The sequence below is a fragment of the Oncorhynchus nerka genome, linkage group LG21, assembly GCF_034236695.1.
Source record: "Oncorhynchus nerka isolate Pitt River linkage group LG21, Oner_Uvic_2.0, whole genome shotgun sequence".
Taxonomy (NCBI): Eukaryota; Metazoa; Chordata; class Actinopteri; order Salmoniformes; family Salmonidae; genus Oncorhynchus; species Oncorhynchus nerka.
This window is the reverse complement of record NC_088416.1, coordinates 3,071,903-3,084,402: the sequence shown is the minus strand read 5'-3', so window position 1 is coordinate 3,084,402 and position 12,500 is coordinate 3,071,903. Positions and strand designations below refer to the sequence as shown.

At 44.8% G+C, this 12,500-nt stretch overlaps 1 protein-coding gene across 1 annotated transcript in view; it reads left to right on the top strand.

Annotated features, from left to right (window-relative positions):
• The window catches only part of LOC115103690 (STE20-like serine/threonine-protein kinase), a 37,623-nt gene that overhangs the window by 13,950 nt on the left and 11,173 nt on the right, over positions 1 to 12,500 (top strand). Inside the window, exons 5-12 of the mRNA XM_029624560.2 lie at positions 1,184 to 1,256; positions 1,595 to 1,789; positions 2,104 to 2,185; positions 3,814 to 3,945; positions 4,212 to 5,252; positions 5,444 to 5,574; positions 5,962 to 6,085; positions 6,677 to 6,856. Of these exons, the coding sequence (XP_029480420.2) occupies positions 1,184 to 1,256; positions 1,595 to 1,789; positions 2,104 to 2,185; positions 3,814 to 3,945; positions 4,212 to 5,252; positions 5,444 to 5,574; positions 5,962 to 6,085; positions 6,677 to 6,856 (1,958 nt within the window). The remainder of the gene's footprint in view (positions 1 to 1,183; positions 1,257 to 1,594; positions 1,790 to 2,103; positions 2,186 to 3,813; positions 3,946 to 4,211; positions 5,253 to 5,443; positions 5,575 to 5,961; positions 6,086 to 6,676; positions 6,857 to 12,500) is intronic.

Genomic DNA, 12,500 nt, shown 5'->3' with positions numbered 1-12,500 from the left:
TTCGCGTCGCTAACATGATTACTGTTATGCTTTTGAATAGACCTGGACTTGGCTGAAGGCCTAAATGTATTTCAGAAACCATTGTCTAACTTGTATAGATTGGCTTAGGCCAGGGGTCTTCAACATTTTCTTGGCCAGGGACCCCCCCCTCCCAGGAAAGCCAGCGACCCTGGGACCACTATCGTACGTTAGCAAAAAAATAATGTCACGTCTTCTCATCAGGTGAATGATACTGGCAAGGAGAAGCAAATAACATGTTTAAATGAATAGATTTGGTAGATAGTTTTTTCATTATTTTGACCTCTCACATCATCATCATCAAAGATGCTGGTAACTAACCCAAGATACACCACCAGTGTTGTTCCCAATGGGAGCAAAGTAAGCTTAGTGGGCAGAACAAGCCAGGTTTGGGCAGAGCCAAGCATCAGCTAGCACAATCCTATTGGCACGTTCTAGCATGTATTTGCATATTTCTGTTAGGGAATGCCTAGTCTGTAAACTGAGGGTGTGCAATAACTCAATTTGCCCTTGCCGTCCTAAACAATGCAATTTTTTCTAATTGTTTCTAAAGGGTCAAGTCTACAAAACTTAGTGCACTCTGTTCATAACAGACATTGTCGTTTTTGGAAGAGAACTGTATTGTTTAATCAAGGAGTAAATTTGTCGAATGTCAGCTCCTCCCACTTCCCTCCACTGGACTGCCTCTCATCATTATATGTGCCATTGGAACACAGGAGTGATGGTTGCTGATAATGGGCCTCTGTACGCCTATGTAGATATTCCATAAAAAATCTGCCGTTTTCAACTAAAATAGTCATTTACAACATGAACGATTTCTACACTGTATTTCTGATCAATTTTATGTTATTTTAATGGACAAAAAAATGTGCTTTTCTTTCAAAAACAAGGACATTTCTAAGTGACCCCAAACTTTTGAACAGTAGTGTATGCCATTTAAAAATAATATTCTGTTGATGCTAGCGATATTAATAAAAACATTTAAGTAAAACAAAAAAATCTAAATCACTTCAATATGTACTGTGTATATTTTTGCGGACCCCCTGCAGTACCTCTAGGGGCCCGCGGATCCCAGGGTGAATACCCCTGGCTTAGATGAATTCTTATGAACAACACGTTGTACCCTAGTTGCTAACAGCAGCACTGTTTCCCATTGGTGTTTCAGCTGACTTTGGTGTGTCGGCCAAAAATACCAAAACACTACAGAGGAGAGACTCTTTCATCGGGACGCCATACTGGTGAGTCAAACATGAGAACCTGTCATGCTGTTGTAATTCATCAAACTACTATTTCTCCCCATTCTTCTGAATTGACCAGTCAACTTGATATACTTTTTAATGTACCCCCCCCAAAAAAATATTTACTTGCGTTTCAATTTATAGAAACCTTAATGTATATCAAACAAAATCCCAATATTACTGTACAGAAATGATACAATTACACATTTCCACACTATTAGTTTCATTGCCATTTTACATTTCACCTAATATATTTTGTCCCCTTTTCATTGGTCATTCATATTTGACTGAAACATTTCATATCCTCTGATTGGTTCTTTTTTATCCATTCTTCCCAGGATGGCCCCGGAGGTGGTGATGTGTGAGACGTTTAAGGACCGTCCGTACGACTACAAGGCTGACATCTGGTCCCTGGGGGTGACTCTGATCGAGATGGCCCAGATTGAGCCTCCCAACCACGAGATGAACCCAATGAGAGTCCTGCTGAAAATAGCCAAGGCCGATCCTCCTACCCTGATGCAGCCGTCGCGCTGGTAAGTCTGGCGTGTCAGTCAGTGATGTGACAGCCTGGCAGACGAGTTATTTCTGTCTAGATTTGGCCTCAGTTAAATGGGAGGGAAGAAATGCCCTTTTGATACGTTGTCACAATGTTCCTCTTCTTGCACTTTCTTGCCTAGAGAGATTGTATCACTAATTCACTCCTCTCTGCACCTGCCGTATCTGTTGAGATGGTTCTACCTACTCTAATTTACCTCCATGCCTTTGAGAGGAATACATGACACTGTTTAATTGTAACCCATTTTCAATGTTGTAGCTATTACAAGTGATCTCCATTCACTCTCTTCAGGTCTCCCGAGTTCAGTGATTTCCTAAGAAAGTGTCTCGATAAGAATGTGGACAACAGATGGAATGTGGCACAACTTCTACAGGTAATGGTGACATACCTGTTGCCCTCACTTTCCCCTTTGTTCCCTCACCCTACCTCCTCTTCTCCTCAGCCCACCTCCTCTTCTCCTCACCCTACCTCCTCTTCTCCTCACCCTACCTCCTCTTCTCCTCACCCTACCTCCTCTTCTCCTCACCCTACCTCCTCTTCTCCTCACCCCACCTCCTCTTCTCCTCACCCCACCTCCTCTTCTCCTCAGCCCACCTCCTCTTCTCCTCAGCCCACCTCCTCTTCTCCTCAGCCCACCTCCTCTTCTCCTCACCCCACCTCCTCCTGTCCCCCCCCCCCCCTAGCACAGCACTCCTCTTCAATCCAACCCACGGCCACCTGTCAAATTAAATACATGGCCATATTGGCCCTGATCATGATCCGATAGCTGCTCAGCCGGTGCATCTAAGGTACATCTGTGTCAGCCAGGTACCTGGTGTGCTAGCTAGCGCTCTAACGACACTTACTTATCCCCTCTGCGCCTCCGTCAGCACAACAGGCTTTTCTTTCCGAAAGCGTTTAAAGAGCGACCGCCAAGCTAGACAGAATGACGTCCAGACAGACAGTAAGAAGATATGGTGTACGGAGGACATAAACACACATGAGCTCAGTGTGGGACAGTACAACAGGAGTATCGTTGGTGTCGTTTACCAAAAGCCCAAAAAAGGGCGTGAAAATGCAGAACCGTAGTCTACCACCGACGAACGTGTTGATAGCGAAGAAGCTGCAAATTCTTAGGCCGGCGGTTGATTATGTTCAGCGGGTGTCCTGGCAAAAGAAGGACAAGGTAAGACTTTGGTTTTGTTGTTTGGAAAAGGGATGCATTATGACTGCAGTACCCGTACAGTAGGGAAGACCGTGTGCTTTGTCTATTAATCAGGTGGTTATGAAGATTGTACTTCACATTTTTGGACTAAATATACACTGAGAGTTCAAAACATTAGGAACACCTTCCTAATGTTGAGCTGCACCCCATTTTTCCCTCAGAACAGCCTCAACTCAGAGGCATGGACTACAAGGTTTAGGAAGCGTTCCACAGGGATGCTGGCCCATGTTGACTCCAATGCTTCCCACAGTTATGTCAAGTTGTCTGGATGGCCTTTGAGTGGTAGACCATTCTTTATTCACTGTTGAGTGTGAAAAACCCAGCAGTGTTGCAGTTCTTGACACACTCAAACTGGTGTGCCTGGCACCTACTACCATACCCTGTTCAAAGGCACTTAAATCTTTTGTCTTGCCCATTCACCCTCTGAATGGCAGACATACACAATCCATGTCTCAATTGTCTCAAAGCTTAAAAACCGTTCTTTAACCGGTCTCCTCTCCTTCATCGACACTGATTGAAGTGGATTTAACAGGTGACATCAATAAGGGATCATAGCTTCCAGCTGGATTCACCTGGTCAGTCTATGTCAGGTTTTGTACACTTTCTTTAAATCTTGATTTGTGTGATGTGTCTCAATTGCACCTCTTTGACTGCAATATTGAAATCTCACAAATATTGATGTTCTCTTTTCAGGTGCAATGTGAGTAGTACACTTCAAGGGGACATAATAGTCTTTATGTCTAAAAGTGTTCTCAATGTTGTGTGCATCTTTCTCTTTTTTTTTATCATCGTTGCAGCATCCATTTTTGAGTACTGTGACCGACAGCAGACCGCTGAGGGAGCTGATCGCTGAAGCAAAGGCTGAGGTTTACGAGGAGATTGAGGAACACAAGGAGGAAGAGGAGGAGGAGGATGGCGAGACACAACGGGTACGTCACACCACAGACAGCTCATTTAGGGAAAAGAACCAGGTGAGAGTGTGAAACGCTCATAGATGGACAGTGTGTATTCTTCTGTGGTCCTCATCCTTCATTATAAAGAACAGTCTGTGCTGACTTGACAAAAATAAGGAAAGTGAGTGGCTATTGGTTAGAAGGATATATTTAGAATCTTCTATTATTTGAATATGCTAATCTAGACATGATCTGTTGATTATTTTGAACCGACATTTTGATTTTCATCACGTCTTCTTCAGGGTCACAAACGTGAGCCGTCCGATGCCAGTGTTGCCAGCACAGAGGATGAGAAACTCCCTCAGTCTCCCTCAGCCTCCATCCTGGAGTCTTTACCGGAGAAGGCTGAACCGATTATCCCGACACCACAGATTGTTGCAAAGGTCCCTGAACCAAGCGTCGCCAAGCCAGAGGAGAACCTGGTTGTGGACACGGGCTCCGTCGAGGAGCCTGCTGTCCCTGCAGAAGTGGAGAAAATGGATGAGACCCTTGCTGTTCCAATGAATGGAGAGGCAGCAGAAGCCAGTGAGAAACCAGTAGAGGTGACGGAAGAGGAGGAGAAGGTTCCAGAAATAACAGAGGTTTCCCCAACAGAACCCAGTGAGAAACCAGTAGAGGTGACGGAAGAGGAGGAGAAGGTTCCAGAAATAACAGAGGTTTCCCCAACAGAACCCAGTGAGAAACCAGTAGAGGTGATGGAAGAGGAGGAGAAGGTTCCAGAAAGAACAGAGGTTTCCCCAACAGAAGCCAGTGAGATAGCTTCTTCAGACCCAGCTGAGAAACCAGCAGAGCCCCAACCAGAAGGAACCGTTTCCAATGCTGAAGTCACCATAGGGGACAAGGAGATGGAGCAACTGGCCATATCCAATCAAGATGAAAAGGAAGTGGACACAGCTGAGGTCCAGACGAATGAGATCACTGCAGAAGGGTCAGAGGCCAAGGAAGAGCCAACAGAAGGCAAGATGGAAGTTGAGGAAGAACCAGCCAACGAGGAGCCTAGCGGGGAAGCAAATGTTACCGTGACAACCCCAGAGGAGACTAAGGTGGACGACAAACTCACACCTGCATTTTCAGCGGTCTGGAAAAAGGAGGAAGGAGAGAAAGAGAGAGTGGAGTATAAGCCAACTACGGAGACACGGACTCCAGTGAAGTCTAAGGATGAGAAGGAGAGGGATTCGGATTCTGGGAGTAGTTCTGCTGCAGATAACGGCAGCATAGACATGAACCTGTCCATCTCCAGCTTCCTGACCAAAACCAAGGAGCCAGGAACCCTCTCCATACAGGTACGGCATCACAATACACTCTCTTTAGAGAATGTCTTTGATCAAATCCATTGGTAATAGCTAAGTAATCCAGTAATAACCCTCATGAATACACCATTGTAAAAAAAAATATAATGACCGCTTTATCCCATAAAGTTGTCCAACTACAGTATATTGATGGTATATTTATTGCCACCATTTTTGTTTTTCAGGACACCAAACGCCAGAAGAAGACACTGAAGAAGACCCGTAGGTTCGTGGTGGATGGAGTCGAGGTTAGCGTGACGACGTCGAAGATCATCACCGACAATGACACCAAGAACGAGGAGATGAGGTTCCTCAGGTAAAGATTTGTCTGCAGGAATTAGCACGTTGAGCAATATGCATTGAAATATATGCCAATACTATGCACGGATATAATCCATCTCTCCCGCGGTATAAGCTCATGTTTAGGCTCTAACTGAACTGAATGAACTAGCGAATGTAGCTATTTTAGTATATTGCGTGTACAAAACATTAGGACCGCCTTCCTAATATTGCGTCGCACCCCCTTTTGGCCCCAACTCATTTGCATATCAAAGTGCTACTGAGCCGCATGCATCGAGATGTCTTGTTATAACGTTTTCATTGGTCCGTTCCTCCTCCCATTGCTTTGGGTTGGTTAATCTCCATTTGGAGAAAAAGGTGTTCCTCTCTCACGTCCCCCCCCCCCCCCCCCCTCCTCTCCCAGGCGTCAGGAGCTGAGGGAACTGCGTCTCCTGCAGAAAGAGGAACAGAGGGCCCAGCAGCAGCTCAGCAATAAACTGCAGCAGCAGAAAGAGCAGATCTGCCGCCGTTTCGAACAGGAGACGACCGTGAGTCACTATCCTTTTTTGTTGTTGTCAACGCCTCAATGGGAGGTGCTTTGAGACCTATCGACAGGTACCGTGTAGTACTGCAATTGCATGTAGTGCTGTGGTACTATAATTGCCTATTCGTGACCCTGGCCCCAGTCTTACTGTGTCCAACCTAGCACAGTGACAGAAGGTTGCCGACTGGTGTGGACACAACCAATCCTGAAGGAGCATGCTAAACCACACACGGCTCTGAAACAGTAAGCTGAATTAACCCAGTAAGACCAGTTAGTCCCTGCCCAGTATTACAGAGGTATGTCCCGTCCACACCACACCACAGCTTCCATGTGCCTTTTGCTCCTGTTACGTCATTACTTATTTCTGGACGAGGTAAATCCTTCTGTATGTCAGTCAAACTGCCACTCACAGTTTAGACGGAGACTGAGTCCACTAGCCAGCTAGTAAATCCAAGGCAAACGGGATGCCATTGAAATGCCATGGCTTTCTGTAATATGCCAGTCATTCATTGATGACCAGTGTTTGGATACCAGTTCTATTTCTAGTGAAAGGGACGAACTGACACCGAATCAAAATGACGTCCTCATTCTGCAGAGTAAGAAGCGCCACTACGACCAGGAAGTGGAGAACCTGGAGAGACAGCAGAAGCAGACCATCGAGAGGCTGGAGCAGGAGCACACCAACCGGCTGAGGGACGAGGCCAAGCGCATCAAGGCCGAGCAGGACAAGGAGCTGTCCAAGTTCCAGAACATGCTCAAGAACCGCAAGAAAGAGGTAAGGAAGTAGAGGGCAGTGTGTGTTAGTGTTGCACGGTATACCCAAACGTCAGGACTTTTTCTATACTAGAACATGAAAAACGGTTTAGTGCTAGAAGTTTTGGTACTTTCGGTTCTTCTGTCAAATGTGTCTCACGTCGTTTACTGATTGAGAGAGGATCAAGTCTGTATCAGCACAGCACCACTTATAGCGCGAGAGCACCGTGTGTGCTTCACTTACCCATTGCTGGCTGTAGTCTGTCCTGAGGAACCACTGCTCACACTGGGAGTCTGGGCTACATCATGTTAGCTCTCCTCTCATACTGGCTCTAGTCTGTCCTGAAGAACCACTGCTCACACTGGGAGTCTGGGCTACATCATGTTAGCTCTCCTCTCATACTGGCTCTAGTCTGTCCTGAGGAACCACTGCTCACCCTGGGAGTCTGGGCTACATCATGTTAGCTCTCCTCTCATACTGGCTCTAGTCTGTCCTGAAGAACCACTGCTCACACTGGGAGTCTGGGCTACATCATGTTAGCTCTCCTCTCATACTGGCTGTAGTCTGTCCTGAGGAACCACTGCTCACCCTGGGAGTCTGGGCTTCCTCATGTTAGCTCTCCTCTCATACTGGCTCTAGTCTGTCCTGAGGAACCACTGCTCACACTGGGAGTCTGGGCTTCCTCATGTTAGCTCTCCTCTCATACTGGCTCTAGTCTGTCCTGAGGAACCACTGCTCACACTGGGAGTCTGGGCTACATCATGTTAGCTCTCCTCTCATACTGGCTCTAGTCTGTCCTGAGGAACCACTGCTCACACTGGGAGTCTGGGCTACATCATGTTAGCTCTCCTCTCATACTGGCTCTAGTCTGTCCTGAAGAACCACTGCTCACACTGGGAGTCTGGGATACATCATGTTAGCTCTCCTCTCATACTGGCTCTAGTCTGTCCTGAAGAACCACTGCTCACACTGGGAGTCTGGGCTGCCTCATGTTAGCTCTCCTCTCATACTGGTTCTAGTCTGTCCTGAAGAACCTCTGCTCACACTGGGAGTCTGGGCTACATCATGTTAGCTCTCCTCTCATACTGGCTCTAGTCTGTCCTGAAGAACCACTGCTCACACTGGGAGTCTGGGCTGCCTCATGTTAGCTCTCCTCTCATACTGGCTCTAGTCTGTCCTGAAGAACCACTGCTCACACTGGGAGTCTGGGCTGCCTCATGTTAGCTCTCCTCTCATACTGGCTCTAGTCTGTCCTGAAGAACCTCTGCTCACACTGGGAGTCTGGGATGCATCATGTTAGCTCCCCACTCATACTGACTCTAGTCTGTCCTGAAGAACCTCTGCTCACACTGGGAGTCTGGGCTGTATCATGCTAGCTCCCCACTCACGCTGCGCAGAAGTTAACACACTGGAATAATGCAACACAGCACGTAGAAATTGAGCAACTGTTAATTACTGTTCGCAAAACAATGTCCATTACAGGCTAGAACACTTTACAATGTAATAAGATCACATTTTTTTGCTTCCAGCTTTGTAGGCTAACTTTCCTTGCTAGCTTACAGCTGAAGTCCACATCAATTCACCACCCTAGTACTCTGTTTGTGATAATAATGCAAACCATAATGCCACGAATGGAAGGGAAATGGATTGTTTGTCATCTGTTACCACGTTAAATCAGCCAAAACAAGCACTCACTCCCAGGGCCTCATTTAATACAGGTGCTTACAGGGGCCGATTCCTCGGGGCCCAAGAACATAAGGGGCCCAAAAGGCCAAGCCATTTTAAAAAATATATATAAGGGGGTTAGGGTTAATTGATTCATGCATGGCTATCTGGATCAAGTGCCATTCTGGACATTTGGCAATGCGCCTTTTTTTAGCCGTGGTATTGTTTCTGATATTGAGTATCGTGATGGTATCAAGTACCATGATACTAAACCCGGAATCGTTATCAAAGTCACATTTTTGGTATCATGACAACACTAGTGTGTGTGTGTGTGTGTGGTATGTGAATGTTGTAACTGATGCTGTAAAGGTGTGTGTGTGTGTGTGTGTGTGTGTGGTATGTGAATGTTGTAACTGATGCTGTAAAGGTGTGTGTGTGTGTGTGTGTGTGTGTGTGTGGTATGTGAATGTTGTAACTGATGCTGTGTGTGTGTGTGGTATGTGAATGTTGTAACTGATGCTGTAAAGGTCTGGCTGTGTGTGTGTGGTATGTGAATGTTGTAACTGATGCTGTAAAGGTCTGGCTGTGTGTGTGTGTGTGGTATGTGAATGTTGTAACTGATGCTGTAAAGGTCTGGCTGTGTGTGTGCTTGCGGTGTTCAGTACATTTGTGGAAAAGAAACATGTTGATCCGTCATAGATTAGGCTAAGCAGCGATTGGACTCTCATTGGCTGTCTGGGATTTGCAGGATTGTTTTCACTACAATGTCTTGCTGTTACATTTGACCTTTTAGTCATTTAGCAGACTCTCTTATCCAGAACAACTTTACAGTCAGTCACCTTAAGATAGCTTGGTGAGAATATCACCGTTGTCACCACATATCACCGTTGTCGCAAGTACATTTTTCCTCAGTAAAGAAGCTATCAACAAAGTCAGTGCTGGTAGGACAAGACGACAAGGAATAGTTGTCTTTTCAACAACAACAACAACACTTATTGACAGACAAAAAATATACTAAGCTACTCTTGCAGAAATTAGTTGTTTTCCCAGGCTATCGATGAGCTCTGTTGAACTGGATCACTAAGAGTGGTTTTAATATGCATGATGTACTGTTGAACTGGATCACTAGAAGTAGTTAATATGCATGATGTACTGTTGAACTGGATCACTAGGAGTAGTTAATATGCATGATGTACTGTTGAACTGGATCACTAGAAGTAGTTGATATGCATGATGTACTGTTGAACTGGATCACTAGAAGTAGTTGATATGCATGATGTACTGTTGAACTGGATCACTAAAAGTAGTTAATATGCATGATGTACTGTTGAACTGGATCACTAAAAGTAGTTCATATGCATGATGTTTCAACTGACCTGAGCCCTAGGACCATGCCCCAGGACTACCTGACATGATGACTCCTTGCTGTCCCCAGTCCACCTGGCCATGCTGCTGCTCCAGTTTCAACTTCCACCTGACTGTGCTGCTGCTCCAGTTTCAACTGTTCTGCCTTATTATTATTCGACCATGCTGGTCATTTATGAACATTTGAACATCTTGGCCATGTTCTGTTATAATCTCCACCCGGCACAGCCAGAAGAGGACTGGCCACCCCACATAGCCTGGTTCCTCTCTAGGTTTCTTCCTAGGTTTTGGCCTTTCTAGGGAGTTTTTCCTAGCCACCGTGCTTCTACATCTGCATTGCTTGCTGTTTGGGGTTTTAGGCTGGGTTTCTGTACAGCACTTTGAGATATCAGCTGATGTACGAAGGGCTATATAAATACATTTGATTTGATGATGTACTGTTGAACTGGATCACTAAAAGTAGTTGATATGCATGATGTACTGTTGAACTGGATCACTAAAAGTAGTTAATATGCATGATGTACTGTTGAACTGGATCACTAAAAGTAGTTAATATGCATGATGTACTGTTGAACTGGATCACTAGAAGTAGTTGATATGCATGATGTACTGTTGAACTGGATCACTAGAAGTAGTTGATATGCATGATGTACTGTTGAACTGGATCACTAGAAGTAGTTGATATGCATGATGTACTGTTGAACTGGATCACTAGAAGTAGTTGATATGCATGATGTACTGTTGAACTGGATCACTAGAAGTAGTTGATATGCATGATGTACTGTTGAACTGGATCACTAGAAGTAGTTGATATGCATGATGTACTGTTGAACTGGATCACTAAAAGTAGTTAATATGCATGATGTACTGTTGAACTGGATCACTAGAAGTAGTTAATATGCATGATGTACTGTTGAACTGGATCACTAAAAGTAGTTAATATGCATGATGTACTGTTGAACTGGATCACTAGAAGTAGTTGATATGCATGATGTACTGTTGAACTGGATCACTAGAAGTAGTTAATATGCATGATGTACTGTTGAACTGGATCACTAGAAGTAGTTGATATGCATGATGTACTGTTGAACTGGATCACTAGAAGTAGTTGATATGCATGATGTACTGTTGAACTGGATCACTAGAAGTAGTTGATATGCATGATGTACTGTTGAACTGGATCACTAGAAGTAGTTAATATGCATGATGTACTGTTGAACTGGATCACTAGAAGTAGTTGATATGCATGCATTGGCGACATCATGCCACAAGAAATGAGTCTTTATAAACCAGTCTTTACTTTCAATATCTTACGTTTCACAGGGTAGTTAAGTCCAGCTGACAAAGATGATATATTCTCAATCTTGTTTGGAAGGGGTTTCCTTGTTTAGCATGTGAATGTTTTCGATGTTTATCCATGTGCACCCCAGTTCGTCCTCAGTATTAATCCCACAGTGTGCCATCGTAAGAGGATAGCCCAATCAACACGACAATCCAATGCCTATTTAGAGCAGTTAGCGTTTTACTGACACACCCGCGGTTACAGTAGATCTCTCTCTCATCGGGTTTATATAACCTGTCTGAAACGGTCACTTCTCATCACCGGAACCCAGATCTGTAGCCTATGTGCTGTATCCAAATGATTCTGACGGGGCTATAGTCCGTGATGTTGGTTTATGTATCGCACGCTTACAAATCTGGCGTCAGGCGACTTCTCATAGACTTTGGCTAATGAGTTGAAACACAAATCCATATCAAAGCCTTGTTGTTGTGTCTGTGTTTGTTTCTGCTGTCCCTGTGGTGTGTTTGTTTGTGGGCTGCCTCGTGCCATAGTTCAAACAGGAAATGCGACTCACGCCCAGGCACAGGAGAAACGCTATCGTGAAACGGGGGAAAAAGGACATAATCACAACTCCACGTGAAGAGGTAGTTTGCTGTGGGGAAACTGTTGGTGTGACTTTCCTACTTGGACTGTCCCTTCAATGTCAGTCTACTATTCTTCTGTTGGCTGCTTTCAAGACCACTGTCATTTAGCCCCTTTGGGAATTTTTGGGCTACTCTTCTTTTTTTTTTTTTTTCCAAAACTTGTCTTTTGTGTGGTTTGTTTTTGGTTGAAAATAGAGTTTATGTATGTATTATTTTACAGTCGATCATTTTCATTCAAAACATTCATCAAGTAGGCTAACAGTATCTTCCAGCACAAGTTACAGTATAGTCCAACACTATTGATGTGTTTTCTAACAATCCACCCACCTGTGAATCACAGTGGAACACATTGCCTGTATATTACGGGGGTGTAACAGTGTGTCGGTGTAATGGTTAACTTAGCCAGCAATGTTTATGGATGAGTGGCTGATGATTAGTAGAGTATTATCTGTTGTGGTCTACAATGTGCTGTATGGAGCCCGAGTGCCAGTCTGCTTGTGCACCATTGCCAACTCCTTTCCCCTTACGGTCATACATGATAACGAGTGTTGGCAGTAATGCAACAAACAGACTGGCATTCAGGCTACATGTTATGATTTAGTAGAGTATAGGTCTAATCTGTTGTGATCGACAGGGAGTGGCCCAGGGTATGATTCAATCTTTTCAGTTGTCCTCCTGCACTCTCTTCAATGCCCCCATGCAGAATGTA